The 24,614-nt window shown below is 37.8% G+C and overlaps 1 protein-coding gene across 2 annotated transcripts; it reads right to left on the bottom strand.

Annotated features, from left to right (window-relative positions):
* Positions 1-17,056: 17,056 nt before the first annotated feature.
* On the bottom strand, positions 17,057-23,047 carry LOC112194836 (glucosamine inositolphosphorylceramide transferase 1). Of its 2 annotated transcripts, XM_040509832.1 has the most exons (5): positions 22,764-23,046; positions 22,438-22,678; positions 21,820-21,942; positions 19,098-19,265; positions 17,057-18,982 (listed from the first exon to the last, which is right to left on the bottom strand). In XM_040509832.1, exons 2-5 carry the CDS (start codon positions 22,657-22,659, stop codon positions 17,300-17,302), a joined length of 2,196 nt encoding a protein of 731 aa, XP_040365766.1. In that variant the 5' UTR covers positions 22,660-22,678; positions 22,764-23,046; the 3' UTR covers positions 17,057-17,299. The 2 variants fall into 2 exon arrangements, with proteins under 2 accessions (XP_040365766.1, XP_024190847.1); XM_024335079.2 differs by having other exon boundaries at positions 22,438-23,047.
* Between the last annotated feature and the right edge of the window lie 1,567 nt (positions 23,048-24,614).

The following is a 24,614-nucleotide window of genomic DNA, read 5'->3' as shown; positions in this document are numbered from 1 at the left end:
GAAAAAAGAACGCGCTCCACGCGCCCTAACTCTAGAAAACTTTGTCTCGGTTTTTCCTTGTTCTCGTCCGGCTGCGCCGCGGCGTGGGTGTAGGCTACTGGCCTCGCCGGCGTGCGTCGAGTGCGGCCGGATGGGATGATGATGTAGTTGAGTGGTACTGTATGAAGCCCAGTCGGATTAAAGGCAGTGCGGTGGTGGCTTTGCTGTTCCGAGTGCTTGCAGGCCTTGTCGGGGTAAGACAGCATCGGCTTAAGGGATGGATGGTGACGTCGGGATCGCTCCGCCTTAGATCGAAGCTTGGTCAGCGAGTAGGGTGGTCGTCTGATGGTAAGGAGTGGTTGACGGCAAGATTTGGATTGGTTGTGAGCATATCAGATCGATTTTTCTGATCCGATTTGGTTTGTTTGACGCCTTTCTGAGGAGGGGGAGGGTCTGGAGGGGTTGCGTTACTTGTTGCGGCAACAGGGATGATGGAGGGCAGGAGAGATGGCCGGCGATCGGAATAGGGGGCGACGGAGCTGCAGTTGGTGGTAGGACGGCAAGAGTCAGGCTTGCTCGACGGTGGAGGTGCTGCATCTGCAGCTTTCAATTGCGGGCTGGGTTTGGTGTTTATTGGGCCGGGCCTTTGGCCTTGGACCCATATTATGTTATTTTTATGGTTTTTAGGTTATTTTGTTAGTTGGGGTAATAAGTTTCTACCTTTAGGGCTTGGTTGTTACTAGTGCTTTAGGGTTTGGTTTTATTTTAAGGCTTTCTTAGAAATAAGCCACTGCAGGTTGTGGCAGAGACAATCTTCTCTTCGACCTCCTAGTGGGACATTCCTGTTCTGGAGTTGGGTCAGCAGAGGTGGCAAAAATGTCTGGCTATGGCATAGACAATCATCCTTGGCCTTCTAGTGGGTCCTTCCTATCTGGGATCGGGTCGGAGGCAATGGCGATTTGGAGCAGTGGTGGATGGATGGTGTTGACAATAGGGTGGTGATGGTGTTTTCGTTAGTCCCAGGTCTGAATATCCGGCAATCCTTTTGGTCGAGTTTAGGTCACAATGAGTGTTGGCTTGGTCGATCCAAAACTGGTTAGGAGGACTCTGGTTGGTGAGTTTAGTGTCGACACCAGTGAGTTGTCCAGTTTTAGAAGTTCTTACCGGCTGGACGAGAGATGAGATGTCAAGGATTCACTGCTCCTGCGCTTTTGTCTTTGTCATATAGTTGTAGTGCAAGTTTAGAGTCAGTCAATATAGAGTTCCAGTGTGAAGTCTAGAGGCAATTTCTGATTCAGAGATGTCGCCTAAAACTCGTTGTAAGCAGTTCATTATTAATGAAGTTCTTCTTTGATAAAAAAAAAAAAAACATCATATGGAAAAGGCTTAATAGCAAATTTGCTACCCTAAATTTCACTTTAGTGTCAATTTGTTACCCTACGTTTTATTTCAGCCAATTTGTTATCTTAGGTTTTCAAAATTAGCCAATTTGCTATCCTAAGTATTATTTATGCCAATTTACTATTTTATGTTTCCAAAATTAGCCAATTTGCTACATTTTTTGTCATATTAATTTGTCTATTTTTCATCCAAACATGGATTAATTTTGAAAATCCAAGGTAGCAAATAGCAAATTTTGAAACTTTATGAATGTATATTGGTTAATCTTGAAAGCTTAGAGTAGCAAATTTGATGGAAGGTTAGGAAATTGGCTAAAATAAAATCTAGAGTAGCAAATTGGCTAATTTTAAAAACCTAGGATAGCAAATTGGCTAAAATAAAACTTAAGGTAGAAAATTGACACTAAGGTGAAATCTAGACTAGCAAATTGGCTAATTTTGAAAAACTAGGATAGCAAATTGGCTAAAATAAAACTTAAGGTAGCAAATTGACACTAAGGTGAAATCTAGGGTACGTAGTAATTTGGCAATTATGCTTATGGAGAAATATAGGAGAGAATCTGAAGATGAAAAGTAAGTTCATATGCTTGGTGATTAGGTCATGGTCATTGGGTCACTAGGTTAGAACAATGTTCACTGTCTTTTTTTTTTAATGTTTTTTTTTTTTCACTCGTTGGGACTGGGTCATTGGGTTAATACACTGTTCATTTAATATTGTATTAATTTATTTGTTGTAAATTAGAAATAATCATGTAGATAAATTCATAAATAGTAGCAATAAATATTTTGGAAAACCTACCGATAAAATTATTAATAAATTACGTGACGCGACGAGCTAGTGGGAATTTTCAGAAAAAATTTTGGAATCCCGAGTTATTTATTACGAATTTAAAATTTTTAGAATTATGTAAAAACCATTTAAAGAAAAAGGAAATTTACATAGTGAAATCACAATCATTAAATTCAAATCGAACATCTCAGAACTCTCCACAAAAAACCAAAGCATGTGACCCTTTGTCGTGACCCCATGACCAGCAACAGGACCCTATAACTCTTCCGTCCGACCACTTCTTGGTGGCGCAATATTCGCGTTCGATTCCTCTTCTTATTGTGACCTAGCTCTGGGGTCAATTCATCCAAAATCCGAACAAGGAATGAAAATCGAAGTCGGCAAACTCTCGGTACTTCTGTCAATGTTCCTATATTTTCCGGCTACCCTGATCAACATCTGAGATCCTTGAGGTATGGAAAATAATCGTCCCATCCAGCTCTAAATCTGCATGTAATTAGTTTTTTTTTGTTTTTTTTTATTGGGCTTTGATCAATTGGTGTTTTGGGGTATCGGCGGACTTTGTTGGAATTACTGTTCAGCAAGCGCTGTTCTCCTCCACACTAAATGACAAGCGAAGCCCCTACACGTGCTACCTCCTCCATGCTGAAGACCGTTTTGTCTAGGCCACAACTTGGGTCAGGAAACTAACTGAATGAGTAAACTAGTTCACGAAGACACTAGTCTCTGTTAGACCGGGCAAGAAGTATCCCGGTGAACTTGCTTAAAGAGTAGACTTTAGATATTAACTACACAAACTATTAAAATATTATACGTCATTCCCTAATTAATGATGTGGACATTTACATAAGAATTAATATTTATAGCCCTCATTCTTAGATGTCTACTAATAATGTGACCCACGCATAAAGTTTTCGAATTTTTGGAGCCATAAAAGCTTTTGGGCACTTGACCATTTATCCAATTTGGGTCTAGCAACTACTCACTTACTCCACTAAAAGATTTGTGTGCCCACATATCCCATTTAAATGTAAGAAGACAAGTTTGCCCTCTGATAATTAAAAACTCATTAGACACTTCGCACGAAATCTTATCACCGGCCTGAGGTTGTCGGAGGTCCCCAAAGAAGTCGTCAGAAATGTTATAAGTCACCAGGGATTTTTATTAAACCCCCCCCCCCCCCCCCCCAAATAAAACCTAATAATTTTTATTTGGGGGGCAACAAAAGTGTATTGGCTTTTATTAGGGGGCAATAAAACCACATGCCAGACTTCGGTCACGGAGTTGTCCGAGATCTTATACGTCATCGGAGACTTTTATTACCCCTAATAGAAGTTTTATTAGGGGTAATAAAAGTTTATCGGGTATTAAAATCAGACCCCGAACTCTGATCATTGGTCACCGGTTGCCAGAGGTCTCCAAAGAGGTCATTGGAGATCTAATAGGTCACTAGAGGTTGCTGGAGACTTTTATAATTCCCCAATCAAATCACATATTTTTTTATTACGAAGTAATAGTAGTTTATTGGGTTTTATTAGGGAGCAATAATAATTTATTGGTTTTATTGGGGGCAATAAAACCAAATGCGGGACTTCAGTCATCGATCCGGAGGTCCTTAAAGAGATTGGCGGACTTTCATTACTGTCCAATAGAACCCAATAAATTTTTATTGGGGGGCAATAAAACCAGAAGTGGGACTTCAGTCACCGATCCCGAGGTTGTCGGAGGTCCTCAAAGAGGTCACCGGAGACTTTTATTACCCCCTAATAAAACTAAATAAATTTTTATTGGGGGGCAATAACGTTTATTTGGTATTATTGGGGGGCAATAAATCTAGTCGTCGGACTGTGATCACTGGTCACCAGATTCCGGTGAAGTTTCTAATGACTTCTCTCTCTCTAAGTGAGAGAGAGAGAGAGGGCGCAATTGTCCCCAAAAAAAAAATACTTCATTGGATATTAGAGCAAAAGATATGTAATTTATTGTGTAAATGGGCAATCTCATAAGATGTTGGGTAAGTAGGGTTATTGTAGCTCAAATTTGGGTAAATTGACATTTTCGCAAAGATTTATACTTTAATGACAACTTTATTCCCTTAACACGAGCTTTATTCTAATTACCACATGAGTTTTTAAAGTGATAAAATGAGTGTTCAAAGCCCTATTTTAGAATATGTATGAGAAATATTAACATACTATAGCCTTACCATTCAATTCCACTCACATCCATCACTTTTGCTCACTCACAGTTTCTCTAAATTTCTCGCCTCGAGTGCGGCTATCAAGCCCCTAATTTCTAATAAAAGATATTCAAATCTGAAACGCGATAACTCAACAATTTGCCCAAATGCTTAGAATTTTTTTTCATTTTAACGAAGCAACAAAATAAACTGAGTCCACACATGTCAATACAGACTCAATCACTAGAGTCATATATTACATTACACAAGTTTACAAATTAAGTTGCACAACAAATAATAAGTAAATGCTCCTCAGAGCTCACTACACAGCGAAAGTCTTAACAACAATAAAGCCTCAAAAATAGCTTCCTACCTATACAGCTGCTACTAGAACTCAGCTTCACCCGTAATTACCCTGACCTGTAGGATTAACCCCTACATCATTGAATAGTGCACCGGGTTGCCACACAATAAACCTGGCAAGCTTTTGAAAGCCTGTATGAATAACTCAAATACTAAAACCATATGACTCACACGAATAATGAGGAAAACCTTTCAACTCAAGGTAAAGAAAACACAAAACATGATTCCTTAAAAACCCAATATTCTTTTCCCAAAAGAAACAACACAAGTCATACCGTGACAAAATCATATATAATGTTAACCTAACAAATCATTAAGAAAATCTGGTCCAACCTGGACAATAAAAGTCAACTCAGTGACAAAATCATATAAATCGTTAATCTAAAAATTCAATATGAAACTCTCGTCCAACCTGGACAATAAAAGAAAATACACACCCGAAACTCTCTTTTAAAAACATATACCCACAAGTGTCATAACACAAACTTACGCCCTATGATATTACGTTGGCAGACAGACTAGAGCTCTAACTGACTCGTAACCAATCACCCAGCCAAAGGCTTGGTATGCTGATATTCCTGCACTGAGGTTACAACCTGCAACCTCGGATCCTTAGGCCAACCTGACCCTTAGATCAAAACATTTAAACAAATCACACTAGACCAAAAATGTTACTCAAATCTTTAAAAAGAAGAAATCACAACCTGTGACTCCTAAATCTTCAACACTTTTCAAAACAATAGAAAATATCATTTCCAATAACATATATTTTCCCGAAAAGTCATATCCCAAAACAATAATATAAACTCACTCACAAATAGTGTTTGCATCACAACAATTCCACCAATACATATATATTTCACATAAATATAAGGGAAAATTTCATGAATAGTACCCGAAGTAAGAACCACTATGCATTTCAATACAACAAGTTCCAAAATATGAACTTTGGTACATCAAATATGAAGCTCGACCTAATATACATACACGACGTCAATGACGTTGTTAGTTGCAGTGATAGGTGTCATAATTTAAAGGGTAATTTGGTCTCTTCAAACTTTTTGCTCAGAGCACCCATTTCTCTCTCTTCTCTTACTGTGGGGACCCATTTAGTCTTCTATCTCTTCTCTCTCTCTCTCTCTCTCTCTCTCTCTCTCTCTCTCTCTCTCTCTCTCACCTGCTTGCACAATGCAACACCACCACCCTTTCATCATCAGTTTCTCCATCATCAATTTCTCCAACCCCTAACAGAACTTAACCTACACCTTTAACCGCTGACCATAGCTCGACCTTTACAACCGATCTAGGACATGACCGCCAGTTGTTAGCTCCGCCGTGAATGTCAGGTCTGTCGGGAATATCATGATGCTGTGAACAAAACCCCCAATTGAAAGAAAAAGAAAACCCCTTTCTTCAATATTGAATCAAACATACGAATCCCAACAAGAAACCCCATTATAACCAAATTGACTAATAACCCAAATCGAGAAGCCCCTCAATTGTTCGAAATTGATTGTAATTTCAGTTGGATTTACCTGAAGCTTCGACAGGAATAGGGACATGCTGCATTTCTTCGAGCTCATCTTGCTGCTGAACCGTTTTTTGTTGCTTCATGGCTCTGATAGCAGAAACTCATTTCATGGCTATGTTGATGATTGAGTATTAGAGTAAAACCTTTCCTTTTCATCAATTAATCTTCTTCAATCTTCTTCCTTCTTTCCCTATCCCAAAGCTCAATGTAAAAAGATGTAAATCAGAAAAGATGCATGGATATATGTGGACACACAAAGCCATATGATCTTCTTTGAGAGAGAGAGACTTAGAGTTTGGATGGTGATGAATAAATGAAGCCCAAGGATAATGTATGAGATGAGGATAAGCTGGGGGGGGGGGGGGGGGAGAGAGAGAGAGAGAGAGAGAGAGATATATATATATATATATATATATATATATATGAAAAACCAATTTTACCCTTCAGTATGTAAGTAATGGCATGCAGTTGATGGAATCATTTACGTCGTGTATGTATATTGAGTCATGCTTCATATTTGATGTACCAAAGTTTATATTTTAGAACTTACTGTACTGAGTGTGTGTGTGTGTATATATATATATATATATATATATATATATATATGCCACTAATACAAACTATAGTTCACAATACGAAACCCATGAAAATCATTTTTATAATTAAAACCTCATTTTGACTTACCTATGAACCGTAGTCAATCAAGTTCAAATGATTTAAAACAAATATTTATTTCCAGAAAACAATTGCACAATTCAATGAATAATTCAAATTAATGAGTGAACTCCATTCATAAATGAACCTGGTGAGATTACTCACCTACGTCGTCTTCTCTCACAGCCGAGATAAAATATAGAACTCTCTCTGTCAAGCACCTAAGTAAAATAAGGTCTCAACTTAGTGTACGATTAAAACGAAAACGGTTATGGTTCGAACCGAGCACTTGAATCAAAAACTGAGGATTTCGTCAATCGAGACAAAACTTCATCCGAGACCTCCCAAGGTCTCCTAAATACTTTTAGGATCAATTTATCAAAAATATACGAAAACCCAACAGTCGGATCCTCATGGTTCGTAAACCGCAAAAATCCAAAATACAAAAACCTGGCATGCTTGAAATGGCCACAACTTGATCTCATGATATATCAACATGCTCGTATAGACAAGGAGATGACAACCATGAAAATAGACACCCAAAAACTGGTCATACACGCCGCCATGCGCCTCTGGCAATGGCTCCACGTGGCTTCTACGCACTGCCAGCAACCCCTAAATTAGGTGAAGAGACATATGCCAAAATGTTCACAACAACAAGCCCAACAACTTTCATAACTACCATGAAGTCCAAAAACGAAAGAATCTGATTTGCTTGATTCTCCTTCCTCGCTGCAAATTGCTTCAAGCCACTTGGAAAGAATGCTCAGCGTCTCCGGGGCCTCCAGAAATGACCGATGGCGCTGTCTGAGGTGGCTCGAAAGTGGAGAAATCACGGCTGATTAGAAAGGGCGCCGCCACCATGCTACATCGTCCAGGTGGCGAATCATCGTGTGCGCCACCACCACAGACTTGAAGAGGATGAAGAGGCGATTCGAATGGGACCGGTGGCAGCCGAATTGGAGGCCAGACGACAAAGTGTTGAGACTAAATTCTACTATATTTTTAGAGCATTTCACTCTACATTTTGCTTAGTTATTTTCTTAACAATATCATTTCTAACTTGTTTTATGTTTTTAGGTAGTTTTGAGTCTGGAAATGGAAGGCAAGGAGTTATTTGCGTAGAAATTAGAAGAAATGGAGAAATGAAGTTTTTCCAGTTCTACCAGGAACAGGAATCCTAGTTGAAGTAGGAATCCTAATGCAACTAGGAGTGAGCTCGGAAAAATGATGTTCGGAAATGAAGAAATGACAGAGTTCCAGTTGGACTAGGAAACCTGATGACACTAGGAGTCCTGATGCTGCTAGGAGACCTAGTGAGACTAGGAGATGCTGTGTCTTGAAGTGGACTCAAGATAGTTCAAGATTGTTCTAGAATAATGAAGAATTTCGGCAATGATGATAATGGATTTCGAATTGGCCCATTTTGGGAGAGTTTGGCCCGAAGTTTGAAGCATTTGACTTGTACATGATGCTCTAGATCCTTCTTGACATTTTGAGGAGTCATTGGACCATTTTAATTGCTTTTTGCCGTGACATATACAAGAGATATTCAAGGATTTTCGGCAAAATATATTCGTGGATTTCTAAGGAATTTTTTAGAAGAAAATAGAGGAATAAGTATTGAATTATGACTCTATATACAAAGGAGGCCGAATTCTAGTCTACATACATGGAAGATTTCGGCAAAAGAAGGTTACTTGCTCTCCAATTTTCATACAATTTTCTTATTGGCCGAAGTGATGTAATTTAAGAGAAATTCAAGGGAACCCTAGCCCTTGCCGTTCACTATATAAAGGAGGTTTGTGAAGCTCTTGTACGCACCACAAAATTCAGAATCAAAAGCCACAAACACTTCCCTTTCTCTTCCAAGTTTCGGCAATTCATAAGAATTTCAAGTTCGGTCGTGAAGCATCCATTCATCCATTCAAACATCCTTGCCGTGATCCTCATCTATTCCACCACCTTTTGAAGCTTCTTGTGTCCTTGAAGATCAAAAAGTGTAACCATGAACACAACTCTATGTTTTCAGTTTTGTATAAGAAAGTTATTTCGGGTTTCTATGAATTTTTTATTTAATTTTTTGTTTTCGTTTTATGTTTTTCAATTTCTATGTGGATGAAATGTTGATTTTAGATATGTGATTTTCGAATACTATGAAGCATGTTTTAGGTTTTAGGTTTTCAAGTTGATAAATTGCGAATTCATGATGTTCTTGCATGATTGTTAATTTCAAGCTTCAATCTCATCTTTTATGTGTTAATTGATCTTTGGATGCATACTTAGGTTGATAAACATGTAATTGGATCCATATTAAGGTACGTGCTAGCGTTCTAGGCTTTAATTATTTCGGTGGAAAACCTAAAATTACTTGAGTAAATTAACAATGAGTCTTGCATGCTTGATTAGCATTCTAACTTGTGTTCTTGACTTAAATTGATCAAACTTCTATAATTCTTAATGCTTTGAAAGTGTTTTTGTTAGTGATTAGCCACCACTAGTGATTGCATGATTAATAGGGTTAACTATGGTGAGTTCATCTAGTTAATTTAATTAAAGGAAGTAAGAAGAACTTTGTATGCATGTGTTCATCTTTGTTCTTGATTGATTCTATACTTAAACATATTTTTATTCATGATTTGATGTTTGAAACCTGGCCAACGTGTTAGTAGTAGTCAATTCTATCTAAATTTGTTTCATTCATATAATTCTACTTGACTCTGGTTTTGATGTGTCACACATGTATATATTTACTTAGTTGTTAAATTAAAATAAAAACCTTAAATCCCCTTTACATGTAATTTTTGACTCTGGTTTTGATGTGTCACACATGTATATATTTACTTAGTTGTTAAATTAAAATAAAAACCTTAAATCCCCTTTACATGTAATTTTCGTGAATAATAATGTATATATATTCTTTAATTTGTTTTCTAATATTTTATTTTTCAGGAATTAATTAGGCTTTAATCCCTGGTTGAGAACGATCTCTACTTATTCTTACTAAATTGATAGGGTTTTAAATTGAGCACTAATTTGTGCAAGTCACAAAGATATGGCAGGAAAACAAATTTGGGTCGGATCGGCAGCTTAGGAGAGAAATCCATATCGGCGTTTCCTTTAAGAAATGAAATTTAGGGTTCTTTTCCCAAATTTTTCTATTTAACCAAAATATAAACTTTTTTTATGGCCGTAATTTTATCATACAAACTCCGATTTTCGCGTTCCATATGTCTACGAAATTGTATTGACGCACAACTTTCGTACATGAAGTTTATTGAAAAACTCAACGACTAAAAAGTCAGCCCTTTGACCCCTCAAAAGCACAACGTTTCAAGTAATTATTCATCCGAAACAATTTCGTTCCACCCTTGAACCACGAAATCCTACTAACAAACACTTTATTAATTTAAAAAAAATTCAAGGTTTCGAGTTACATGAGTTTAGTTTCTACATTAGCAAAAATGTAGTATATAATTCGAAATCATACCATTTCCTAGAGTTTCAGTTCATGTTTTTATTACAACTTTCTCTGTTGTAGTGAGGCTATGGCATCAAGGCACCCTTCATCTCAACATTGGCACCCTTGAATTCCAGTACGGTGTATTACTTTCTTCAAATTCGTTGTTTTAATATTAAAGTTTCAAGAATTATTTCTTACATGAGTTTCAATTACTATGGTAACAAAGCTATAATTCTTGGTATATGAAGAGTTCATATGTTATAATCCCAATCAACTTAGAGTTTAGGGTTTATCTCCAATTTCTATTTAGGGTTTTAGATTAGCAATTCCAAAATTGGGGTTTTGTTAAGGTTTTTGATGTAAGCTATTATCATAGGTAAGTGCGTCACCAATGGCTTCAGAATGGGGTGCTAAATTACAGACATGCTTGGAGATCATGGAGAAAATTGATGAGTTTCGGCATTCAGAAATGACCGAGGAAGAGTTGATATTGAAGTTCCATGAAGGTAATATGCTATTCTCTTTGAAGATTCATGGTTTTAATGTTTAAATTTATGTTCATTGGTAGAATGCGATATGATATTCGTTTTTGATGTATATTTCTTTCCTAGAATCATTTAAATGTCATTTGAAGAGCTTAGGTATTATGTGCCGAGAATTGATGGTGTTTCGTTCCATTGATGATGGGGAAGTAGTAGAGTAAGTTTCTAAATATTTTTCTCTGTTTTCTTGCAAAAAATATTCAAGTGACTGATGGGGATTTGGGGTCAGATTTGGAGAAGAAAAGACGCAATAACATAAAATAAAATAAAATTTATATTCTTAGTTTTATTTCTTAGAGCTTTTATTTTGTTGGAGTCTTTCATTGCTGAAATATTCTATATTGATGCAGGACAGATGTCCTAATCTTTTAGAACTAGGATTTTTGTGTCTGGATTAAGGTTTGGCTAGCATCACACCTTCAGGGTTCTGGGAGGGTTGTCTGCGTTACAGAAACCACAAAAAGCCTAGGTTGTCCTACATCAGTGATCTAGTTTCAATTTTTGCAGATTTGATCCCGACTACAATTATTCGATTAATCATCTGCAACTAAGCCTTACAAATGATATTGTTCAATCATCAATGAATGAAAAACAATTGTGGAAGATTAGAGACATCCGTGCTTGGATTCATAAAAGTTCTTATTTTGAAATGGTAGTGGATGAACTCTCAAGAGATATAGTTCTTCACACTGAAATCTTATTCCCCTCTCGCCGCTCATCCTATCTAATATCTCTCTTCCTTTCCGAATGGGTTCAAGTTTTTTCCAGTGGGGATTTCCAGCGTTTCTAAAATTTGAGGTTATGGTTCAGCCTCAGATTGTCATCCTACCTCCGCCTACCCTTTTCGGTTATGGTTTTGATACTTTAGGCAGGCTAGCCCCAATATGAATATATGCCCTTGTATCTAGTTTAAATCAGTAGCAATCGATCTTTCAACTCATATAATTGTTTCAGTTTGAAATTTTTTCTTTGTGTCGTTCCTTGCTTTGTATGAATATATGTCTTGATGTCTAGTATGAATAATTAGTTATCTACAGTAATCTTTCAACTTTTCGGTTTGAATCTTTCTCTGTATTGTTAAAAAAAAAAAAAAAAAAAAACAACAACAACAACAACAACATTGGTTAGAATGTCCATTGCTTGGTTTAAATATTAGGTTTTGCCCAAAACTTCCATTTTTACAATGAAAATTTTTTAAGAACAATATCTAAACTATTACCCACTGAGAATTAAGGTACTTAAAATTTCATAATTATTACAATGATACCTAGACTTACAAATGCGACATAGTTTTTTACGTTATTGTTCTTCTCAAATAACCTATTTCTTATAGATTCTAAACTTCCTACCTCACCCTTGCTTTATCCTACAAAGAAAACAAAATTTTTCAAGAACTCAACTTCTTCCAAAGTGACTTGGTAACTCTGTGGTACACCAATATGGTCTCAATTTTTCTATATTCAAAATTTTACTAAATATCCTCGTTTGTTAATCTTGACTTCTTACATGAAGTAGCACGACACACTACAAGCACATATGGGATGTTCCATCCAATAAATCATGCAATCCTAAAACCAAAAGAACCATTGTCAATGCTTGTATTAAACAAATTACTACATCACCTCATACTTTTAGCATTTACTAATCATCGTGTCATCCATGACTTCATATTTAAATATTTATTCACACATCTCTCCAAACCTAATACACACACAAACAATCTATATACTGCTATCAAATGTTAGGTTTTGAGAGCCAACACACAATCACATTTAAAGCCTACACCAAAGTCGTAAGATGAGAATTTAGAAACTAAAGCATTCCAAACAAGTTCTAAGGAAACAAATAACCATAATAAAATCAGAACAGAACATTCAACTAAAGACATATTTAAGTCAATCACTAACATCAAAAGACTCACTGATCTTCTAAAATTGTATGCATTCAACATTACATATGCATTTAGCATGCTAGCATATGATGTAGTCACATTCCCCGGATACTCTTTCCCACTATTTTTCAAGAGGATTTTTTCTTTTTAGAGGACTCTTTCTCATTATTAAATCTTAATAAAAAATGAAGAATTTATAGCAACGTCACAGTTAAATATGCTCAGCATTAGTTACAGCAATGTCAATAGAGACACAAATTTTTTTTTTTACCAAGTTCTGAACCCAAATAATGTGGCATTTGTCACATCATTATTTTGTGTTGATGTAATCACCAACTAATACAGACAATCAGATTCTAGATAAGAGTTGGACAATAATTGAGTTTCAAAATGGGTTGTCCATGATCCAACTAATGTGGTTAGAATCGAGGGTTTCACTTTCTGCAATGAGGAAGTTTATAATTTCCTTTGAAATCATATTTATGGATTGTTATTCTGTCTAAATTTTTGACCTAGCCTCCTCTGCTAGGGTTTACTTTCTAGGGCTCTAGAAAGCAAGATCTGATCTACCATGGATATGGAGATACTTACTTGGAATTGCCGAGGGATCTGCAATGACACAACAAAGAGGGCGCTGAAGGATTTAGTTTTCAAGAATCATCCTCAAATCATTTTTCTTTGTGAGACGAAGATCAGCACTCTTGCTGACTTCCTTGAGTTGCATTGGGCTGTTGGATTTCCGCATTCAAAGGAGGTGTTGAGTGATTGTTTATCAAGAGGTTTGGCGATGTTCTTGACTGATGATGTACAAGCAACAGTTTTGACTTTCTCTACGCATCACATCTACTTGGAGATTGTATGAGGTCCTGGAGATCCACGTTGGAGGTTAACAGGATTCTATGGATATGCTAGGACGACAAAAAGAGATCGGTCATGGCAACTGTTATGGAATTTGCGTGATCTTGATTCTTTACCCTGGGTTGTTATTGGGGATTTCAATGAAATCCTGAATAATGGAGAAAAGATTGTGGGGCCACTTCGTTTGGAACGTCAGATGCGTGGATTTTGTGAAGCTCTTGGATATGGTGACCTTCTTGATTTGGGTTTCAGGGTGCTATGTCTACATGGTGGAATTCTGACACACAACTCTGGTTAGATCGTGCAGTTTGTACACCCTGTTGGTGGGATATCCACGGGCATGCACGAGTGCGTCATCTTGCTCCCAGTGATTCTGACCATGTTCCGATACTCTTACAAGCCAGCTCTGTTCCCTTGGCCAAAAGACCAAGAGTACACCGGTTAAAATTTGAAGCTTACTGGCTTCAACATAATGATTATGATGAGGTTGTGAAGCAAGCATGGGCGACAGACGTGACTGGAAATCCTATGTATTGTGCAGCCAAGAAGATTGAGTTCAAAAGGATACAGCTTGATGATTGGTAGAAGAGAGCTTTCAGGACTAGGAAGCAACAGATGTTGGGGGTGCATGCTCATCTTGAGGAGTTACTAGATGTTCCTGTGTCGGTGGAGGTGCAGAATGAAAAGAAAGAGCTGATGAGCAAATTGCAGAATCTTCTTTCACAAGAAGAATCTTTCTGGAAGCAACGATCCAAAGTGACATAGTTGAAGGAGGGGGATAGAAACACAATCTTTTTTCATCGAAAGCCTGCCAATAAAAAGAGGAAAAACTTCATTCTTGGTCTTTATGATGAAAATGGGAATCGGTGTGATAATGACGCAGGTCTGGAAGAGTTTTCTCTACTTATTTTCAAAAGATGTTTACTGCTTCCAAAATAGATTTTGAGGCAATGAACGACACTTTAGCAACTATACAACCGTGTGTAACACAGGCAATGAATGTACAATTGTGTGCTACTTATACACAGGAGGAGGTAAGGACTGCTTTGTTTCAAATGTATCCCACCAAATCCCCGAGACCGGATGGTATGTCTCCGCTCTTTTTCCAACATTATTGGGACACTATTGGTGCAGACATTACTGAAGCAGTTCATATGTTTTCTCCATTCATGTCAACTTCTTTGTGAAATTAATTTTACTCATATCTGCTTAATTCCCAAAGTCGATAATCCAAAAAATATGTCGGAGTTGAGGCCTATTGCGTTATGCAATGTTATCTACAAGATTTTCTCTAAGGTAATAGCTAACAGATTAAAGTTGATCTTTCCTGAGGTGATTTCTCCATATCAAAGTGCTTTTGTTCCGGGGAGATTGATTACTGACAATATCCTTGTGGCCAATGAAACTGCTCACTTTGTTCATAACAAGAGGTAGGGTGATAAAGGTTTTATGGCTTTGAAGTTGAATCCAAGCAATGCTTATGATCGCATGGAATGGAGCTTTTTGAAAAAAGTTCTCGATAGATTTGGTTTTGCTTCTTCATGGATTGAGTTGGTGATGCAATGTATTAGTACCGTTCGGTATTCATTTTTAGTCTGTAGAAGGCCTTGGGGGCTTGTGATTCCTAGCAGAGGACTAAGACAAGGGGATCCTTTGTCTCCATATTTATTCTTAATTGGAGCAGAAGGTTTCTCTGCTTTATTGTGTCGGAAACAAGAGTTAGGTTTGCTTCAAGGTATTAAGGTTTGTGATGGAGCCCTTTCTGTCAATCATCTTTTATTCGCTGACGATAGTATGTTATATGCTCATGCTTCTTTGGAAGATTGTTACCAGATTCAGGAAGTTATTGATACCTACGGGAGGACCTCAGGACAATTGGTTAATTTTGACAAAAGTTCAGTGGTGTTCAGTAAAAATGTGGACTTTGCTATGCAAGAAGAAATATCCAGTTTGTTGGGAGTAGAAGTTGTTGACTCCCATGAAAAATACTTGGGATTACCTACTTATGTAGGGAGAAAGAAAACTGCAACCTTTCAGTACATTAAGGAAAATTTGGCTAAGAAGCTTCCTAATTGGCAAGGGAAGTTACTTAGTGGTGTTGGAAAGGACATTTTGATCAGGGTAGTAGCTCAAGCATTACCTACCTATGTTATGAGTGTCTTCCAATTGATAAAGAGTTTTTGTGAAGATTTGGAACAGCTTTGTGCTCGGTTTTGGCGAGGATCTACAATGGATAAAAGAAAGATTCATTGGAAAACATGGAATGCGTTGTGTAAACCGAAAGAAGAAGGGGGACTAGGGTTTTGTGGCTTGGCTAGCTTTAATTCGGCGATGCTTGCTAAACAAGCTTGGAGGTTTATTTCTAACCCTAATTCCTTGGTGGCTCGAATTTTTAAGGCAAAATATTACCCTATAAGCTCATTTTGGTTGGCAGATAATCATTCTTTTCCATCATATTCTTGGAGGAGTATTTTCTCTACAAGGGATCTATTGAAGCAAAGCACATATTGACAAATTGGTTCTGGGACAGAGGTCAATATTTGGAATGATAATTGGTTGCCAATTTGACTAGTGGTAGGCCTCATGAGAATGCAGCAGGTCTTGCTGAAGTGGCTCAGGTTTCTGATTTGCGCACTACTAATGGTGCTTGGAATTATGATATGATTGTTAGATTGTTTTCTTCAGAGGAAGTGGAGGCCATTTTAAGTGTGCCTCTAAGTTTGAGAAGGGTTGATGATAGATTGGTCTGGAAATTGGAACGGGATGGGAAATATTATGTTAAAACGGTGTACAGGTTCTCCTTCTCTCATTCTCCTACTTGTGTACCCTTTGAGCTATCAGTTAACACTGATTTTTGGAAGAAAAAAAAAATTGTGGAAAGTGAAGATTCCTAATTCGGCAAAGATTCACATGTGGAAAATGTGCCATAATATTCTTCCATCCATGGAGAGACTCGGTTCTAAAAGGGTGGTGTTGGAATCACAGGTATGTGTTTTGTGTGATAGTGCATTGGAGACTACATTACATATTACTCGTGATTGCCCTTTTACAAGACAGATTCTCCAAAGTAGAGGAGTGTTGGCCCAAGTATGTTTTAAGTTCTTATGCAATATCTTGTGAGTTGTTGCATTGGTTAAGTTTATGTGTCCATGACCTTTCATTACTGAACTTGGGAGAACCCAGTCTACTTTCACGAGGACATATCCTTACCCTCAGTTTTGGTTTGAAAGTTGATTTTTAAGAAAAGGAACCAAAACAAACGGTCCAATTCGACCAATTCAATCAGTTTCTCAAGAATTGCCGGCGCTAGTAGGACGTCCTGAATTCAAATTGTGACCAAGAATTTCCAGCAAAAGAAACTGTACAGAATTTGGAAACACTACATAGCCAAAGCCTAGATAATCACTGGTGCAAAATCATAAACAAAAACCCACTTTTCATCAATTTCCAGCAAAAAAAGAAACGCCAAAACAATGTACATCTTACTAATCAAAACAGAAATCTATTGATAAAACTAATTCCCCACACGGAATTCACAAGGGGGAGGGGCAAGGAGTATAAATTGAAATCATTTAAGATTTACTGAAACAAAGAGAAGGATCAACAAACCCTAAGGGCTGGCAAGCCACTAGCTAATTTACTTCCCCTGCTATACATCCCACCCATCCTTCCGCCCATCAAATTCCCACTTGCGCCCAGCCAAAGTTCCATACATCTCAGAAAATTTCACCAGGCAGTTGCTCCTCTTGTTGTAGTGAACTTGGGTATTTCGGCTAATAGCAGCACCAGATAACTTCGACGTATCTATCGCCCATGCTGGCCTCACATACTCTACATTCTGAGATGAGCTAGCATTTGCATACAGGTAATTCATAAGCACGTCCTCACAATTGAAAGACTTGTCCACAAAGTCCCTCCCTGGGCTAGCTTCTTCACTCCAATACCTCTTAAAAGCTACTTGGCTATCAAGGAATGCTGCCCCAGTGAGAATCATATTATAGCCTCTATGACTCCGAGCATGTTTCTCACCTCTGTACTTCAATGGACTTCCATCAATGAGCCGGGGGTAGAAACCCACAATACGATCCGGGTGTTGACGCCATATCCTGAATCCTCTCTCAATATCATTGCAGGTCATCATAATGTCGTCATCAAGCTCCAGAACAGCTCGAGTCTTTATCAAAGAATCCAACTTGAACCGGTTATTCAGGGAGTTCTGTTTCTCTACTCTGATCCTAACTGGCACTGCAGAGTCAAAATCACTCGCTTCAGGAGGTATACCCTTGTTCCACACCACAACAATTTCTCTTACCGATGAACATCTAGAATAGTGTTTAACATACATTTTCAAATTCCAGAGACGAGCATCATAAGTCATTGTTAATAACGTGAACTGTGAGTAATGACCTTTTAATGGGTAAGCTTCTTCTGCACCACTGCCGCCATAGATATATTTAACCCCTGTGCACATAGCTGCCACTCCAAATGCCAAATATATAGCAAGAACTAGTCTTCCAGCACAGGTATTAGGCTTAATCCTACCTCTGAGGGATGAAACTGCTCTGTTCAAGCGGCTGCAAAAACGTCTCAGTTTGGACGAACACAGATATGACCTTTCACAAGCCATGAATGCATCACTTCTCTTACCCGAGTTGTGAGTGCACCAATTGGGGGGAATCATGCACTTCACAGCTCCAAGTAGTACACCTAGTAATATAACAAGTATAGCGACAATGGCAACTGAAGCACTACCAACAATAAACCTGTGTACAGAATCTCCAGAAGGTACACGGTCTCCATCCATTACTGCAATCCACCCTCCAGTATTTAGTTGTTGCACATCGAGATGATGGAAGCGAACACCATTCCAAGCATTGCGACCCTTATTTGGCTCAGGAAGGCCCAACGGGACTTCAACTTCCTTATATTCATCTTTGGTAAGAACTTCCACCTTAAAGGTGCGCACACGTCTCCCATACGTTTCAGCACAGTCTTGACCAAAGCGATAGAGATTCCCGTTGTAAAAAAATGGTCTGCCTCCATTTCGAGCCCCAAAGCTCTTGTCACCATTATATATAGGGTTCTTCTTGTGTGGTTTCCAAGGACCCAAAGGCGAGCTACTGTACCAGATTTCCAACTGTCCATTCTTTGTGGTGCCAAATCCACTGTGGTCTGAACCGAAAAGCCAATAGGCTCCATCATAATTGATAAGGAATGAGTCGACAAGAGGCTTTTTCAAGATCACCTTTTCTAGAGTCCATTGCATGGGAAAACTGAGGGCTCGATAGAGACGAACTTCGCCATTCGTGCTGCTTTCAGGCATCATATATATCTGTAAGAGATAGTAAAGGATGAGGTTATGCATTAGCATATAAAGTTTGGATGATAGGTGCCATGTTGATTAAGTCAAATCAATTGATGTGGATGTAAAAGAAGTTAGATCTTACATGGCCAAGGTAGTGAAAGACATATGGATAAGAGAGATGCCACTCTTCATCCAAGGCAATGCCTAATTGCTGCCATGTTGCTCCTTTATCAGAGCTTTTTGAAACCCCAATATCTCCTTGCATGGTGATTGAATTTTTGGTTTCATAGAACATGTACAAAGTATCTCCCTGAAACACAAGATCAAACTAACTGAATACATGTTTATACAATTCTAAGCAAAATAACAACAGTCAACACCTAAAGATATGCAATGAAGAGCTGCAGACGGACAATAAAGCATCATATGCATGCATAAGAGCATATATGTAACGACATGTATCCATGCGTGCGGACACACAGAAACACAAGTTAACACTCCAACTGTGCATGCACTTATAGACACATGTCGAGGGCCAAAACAGTGCTGGCAGTCTCCAAAAGTTCACCAACTGGGATATATAAGTGAGCAAGGGATGAAGAGTTCAATCTCTTGTGGGATACAGTTCGTTTTTGGGCTTCCAATTAGGCATCAGTATCTTCTGAGTTCTTTTCAAGCAATTGTTTTATAAAAAATAATGATATAAGCTGTCATACCGTCCCAACTCTGCATTCATTTTCATTATATTTAATGTCCTTCGTGTCATTTTCTAAACCATGTGGCAAACACAATAATCCCATTATCCTTTTATCAGGTCAGTTAAAAATGAGTTATTGACTTTCGTCCAAACCATATTCCAGAAAAGATAGTTCTCTCCAAAACAAACGCCAAAACAAAAATGAATAAAGACTTCCACTTATGAAATGACATTGATTGAAGTTTGAAATAGAAATGATAAATCACAAGCCACCTATAATGATAAACAATTTGACAACGTATAATGGTTACTTCTTTTTGGGTACATGAAAACTGCATTGCTATATGATAATAACAACACTAGGCTGATAATCTTAGCAACGGTGGTGGTCCCCGACTAAGAACTATTAGAATCCACATAGGGCTTTTATAATATCAAAATATGAAGTTCTATGAATGAATCTATGTACCATATGTTACAGCAACCACAAAGTCATGTAATGCCACGATCAGAACAACCTATTCAGCAAAACCTAAGCCAACTTTTTACAACAACAGCCATCATCAAATAAAAGGGATACGAATTAGCAACAAGTATTATTCCCACTATCTTATGGGAATACATCAGAATCATATATACCAACTGGGAAAATCAAATGGAACATGAATGAAGTTTGACACTGGATTACCAATGACAAACCAAATCCACCATGCACTTATACACAGGAGACATCACTATAAAATGAGCTACATCTCCTATATCGCAACTCTCCAGCAAACTGTAGATAGAGGATCTTATACGGGGGTATCCCTTATGGTACGAAAAGAATGGGATCGCCCGTTTGTGCAACTCTTAATGCAATCCAATGATTTGAACTGCCAATTCGTTAATTTTTAACTATGCAGAAATTTCACTAAAACTGTAACTGACAGGGCATGGAAAGGGGCAGTGCCTACTACATACACACCGGCAAACCTCAGATTGTAAAAGATAATTTGTGTAGACAATAAGATAAGCTTAAAAGCTCCTCCCTAAAACTACATGTAAGAATCCACTATTTCAAAAAATTTTCAAGAATCTAAATTTCTACTCTTCTAGTTATTTCATAGAAACGGAAACTTTCCCAACATTACAATTTCATCTGTGTTATCCTAACAAAGATTATATTGAAAGTAGTCATGAGGTAGAATAATTAATTAATAGAAAGATCTGAGAACTATTCATTGTATTCAAATCAATATAGAGTTTAAACATGAGAAAGGTTAATGACGCTTACTCTGGTTAATATGTGGGATAAGGACAATTATAGCAGTTAGTTATGAGGTAGAACAATTCATTCAATACAAATTACAAGGTACAATACAAGAAAGTTTACTACCGCATTACATATTATCCCATGTCAAAATATTTATATAGGTTGTGCCCTGATACCATTCTCGACATGGCGTGTAATATCTACACTGAAAACAAATCCATTCCTAGAGCTACACTATAAAACCAACACAACAGTATCATTTACCGCCAAACGGCACGCATAATGTCCAAGGCTACTATTAAGACCTCCCCCCAAAATTTGTATAGCTGCATTACAAATTAGAAGCCATGCGACTGATCATCAGAACAATGAAGTAGGATGTCACTCAGATTAACCCTCTTTCACAAACATTGGCTTCTACAAAGCCTAGTAAATTTAATGCAAATGGTCAAAATTATGGATAACCTAACAGTCAGCAAAAAAAAAAACAGAGTGCTGAAGACAACATTGGAATAGTCTATAGGCCCTAACGTATAGAAGAACATAAGTCCAATTAAATTAGGTACCAACTAGATTATGCATAGCTGTTTATCATTTTCTTGCCTGAACTCACTTAAGCATATTACTACTGCTGCTACACATAAAAATAGCAAAACAATCAAAACCTGTCCTTTTCAGCTGTAACCATTTAGTCCCCAAGGTTTTAAGGGAGCCATAACAATAAATTCAATTTACAACCATCTAGTCCTCAAGATTATAAACATACAAGCGCCTGAAAGACCACGTTACTTGCTACAGTAAAATCTTCTTTTACGCTCTGAAAATCAGTGCGGAACTTAAATCGACACACAACTAGTTGTTTTATCAGAATTGCAACAGCCAAAAAATTTCAGCAAAAAGCAGAGCAATTACCTGGACATAAAGGAAAGGATCAGCAACAAAATTACTTGGGAAACCAGATTCAGAAACTGATGCACAAGTCACAACAGGGTTTGCCACAGGCCAGGCGGCACTCTTGTCTCTCCATACATTCACCTGCACCAAAATTCGAACTAATTTACAAAACTATTATCACCCAAAATCAATATTTAACAGACACCCCACCTCAAAACAAAAAATTACCGAACCCAAAATCCACAATTAACAGACACCCACCTCCCATATAAAATGAAAATTATAATCCCCAAAATCAATCATTAAACAAATAGAAGAACATACCCATATCCAAGGAAAAGAAAGTGTGCTTAAAGAAAGGATTTTAATACTTTAATACAAGAAATTGACAATTTCAAGACCACACTTCCAGCATAGCAACTCAACATCCAATAAGTCAAAAACTAAACAAAAAAAAAAAAAAACAAGAATCAACAATCCAATCCGAACCCACTATCAGTCAAAACACCAAACCCCTAAACAAAACTGACCCCCAAAAAAAAAAAATTTAATAAAAAAAAATAAAAAATAGTCATAATCACAAGAACAAAGGAGACAGCGCTACAGTTTAAAAAGAAGGGAGGAAATGATCCTTACAGCTTCAATGGGCTTGAGATTAAAGGGAGAGTCACCGAAGAAAACACCAACGGACCAAGAACCTTCATTGTCCTCCTGACACCCAAGCACGGCGGCCGACGACGACGACTCCGCTGTGCCGCGAGCATAATAATACGGCGTGAAAGCAAACCACACATAAATCGTAGCGACTGATCCGAACAACACAAAACAGCCGAAGAAGAAAACGAACCCCGACGACATCAGGCACCTCCATTTACACCTACACTTGAGGCTCATGTTACAGCAGCTACTATTATTACTATTATTATTATTATTATTATTACTGGTGCTATTATTCCCGGTACCATTGCTCGTACCACCGCCACCGCCACCGCCGCCGCCCGCAGGACTGAAACCCATCAGAAAGAAAAGAAAGAAAAAAGAAAGACCGTCCCCCCACCTCAAGCCGACGTGTCACCGCGGCTGAAACGGCGCCGTATGGCCACCGGCATTCCGAACCAATCGAATTCTGTTTTCGGGGGGAATTTAGGTTTGGGGGGAGACGCGGTTGTGGGGGAGATGGAAACAAGGAAAGAAAGAAAGAAAGAAAGAAACAAAAGAGAGGAAAGGTGATGGGGGAGAGAGCGTTACGATATTATACGAACTTTAGAACTATATATTATACAAATTAAATTATTCTTTACATAGGAATGCAACTACGAGAGCGCGTGCGTACGTGTGTATTGTATTAATCTGTCCAAGTGTAACCGGGCTGGTGAATACTCATAGAGGAGTGGTTCGGCTAGTCTCTCACTTTACCCGTTAGTTCTTAAATACACGGTGGGCCCCGGTGGGGGTGCCGGACTTGGTTTGGTTTTTTGGGTTAGTATAGTTGTACCCAAAGAAGTTGATTGCGATGCGCGTCTTCCCATTTTGCAAAGTCTCTACTATGTAGATGTAGGGTTGTTTGAGTGTTTGACGGGTTCTACCCTTTGCTCGGTTCGGAGAGTTTTGTTTTTAAACTTTTTATGGGATTTCGGGTTTTGATAGAAGATTTGGTTGATGACTTAAATTCTTAGAGATATATAGGTCAGTATGGTTTTCAAACGTGTTATTGAATTCGGTCAAATTACATAAATTTTGATAGTTTCAATGAATTTAAACTCTTGATTGAGATTCAATAGGAAAATTTTAATAAGGCTCTACTTTATTCGTAGTACCAACTTAATTGTGTAAAAGGCACATTCTAGAGAGTTTTTTTTTTTTGGCTGAAAGAAATTAGAAATGGCAAAATCTTTCATTTGTTTATGGTAGGTTTTTCTACACCATGAGGTGAAATGCTTTCACATGTTGCCTTCACATTTCAGAGAGGTGTCGAGCTCAAGTTAGGTTAATTTGTTTTTTTTAATGGGGTTACAAATTTTTGTGGGGCTTATTTATAAATTTTGCCAGCAAGAACAACACTGTTGTCAGCCCTTGATCAAGGCGAGAGGATGAATGTCCGCACTTTGCTGCACTGCAAACGTCCTTTTCTGATCCTCTCTCTGTAGATATAATGATCGTCTTTTGCTCAAAAAATAAAAAATAAAAATAATGTGTTTAAGTCCACAAATCTCAAAATATAATACGAATTGATATAAAGTTTAGGTTCTTGCAAATCTAAGGTTCATCGGAGAGGTGCTAACTAGGGAGCATTAACCTCTTTGTTATTATTTTTTTTTTTTCTTATTTGTAATCATATGGCTAGAGGCAAGAGGCAATAGATTATAAGTTGGTCGTCTCAACAAAGAAGTATGTCGACCTTGAAATAATTTGTATATCCATGAAGAGCCTTATCACATGGCTCAAGGGAGATAAATGTTGGCTAAGAATTATAGTAAATAACATGGGGAGGGCTTATTGAAGGCAGCATTGTAATATCAACTGGGGCGGGGTACGTGCATACGTATTTCTTCAACGGTTTTGCCCACCGGAGAGAGCGAGGGAATGGATTTCAAATTTGTGTTTAATTTGACTGTCTAGTTCAAATCAAATTTGGAAAGTTTAATCCACCTTGTCTAGAATAATAGACTACAACTGATGTCTTGCACTTTTCCTATAGCAAATGGCTTTATAAAAGGATAAACCAAAAGTTGCTATCGACTTGACCCAATAAAAGGAAAGGAAGGGGAAAAAAAGTAAAAGTACCATCTTCTTGATGAAATTTTCTTGCAGCA

Source organism: Rosa chinensis, chromosome 1 (assembly GCF_002994745.2).
Source record: "Rosa chinensis cultivar Old Blush chromosome 1, RchiOBHm-V2, whole genome shotgun sequence".
NCBI classification, from domain to species: Eukaryota; Viridiplantae; Streptophyta; class Magnoliopsida; order Rosales; family Rosaceae; genus Rosa; species Rosa chinensis.
The sequence above is the reverse complement of the archived record's forward strand: the minus strand, read 5'-3'. Positions and strand labels throughout refer to the sequence as shown.

Excerpts from the sequence above, each read along its gene's own strand:
- LOC112194836 (XM_024335079.2), bottom strand. The coding sequence starts at position 22,818 with ATGGGTTTCAGTCCTGCGGGCGGCGGCGGTGGCGGTGGCGGTGGTACG. Across the intron at positions 21,943-22,437 it reads ATCTCAAGCCCATTGAAGCT|GTGAATGTATGGAGAGACAA; the intron begins GTAAGGATCATT and ends ATTTTGGTGCAG. Across the intron at positions 18,983-19,097 it reads TCTTTCACTACCTTGGCCAT|ATATATATGATGCCTGAAAG; the intron begins GTAAGATCTAAC and ends TATCTCTTACAG.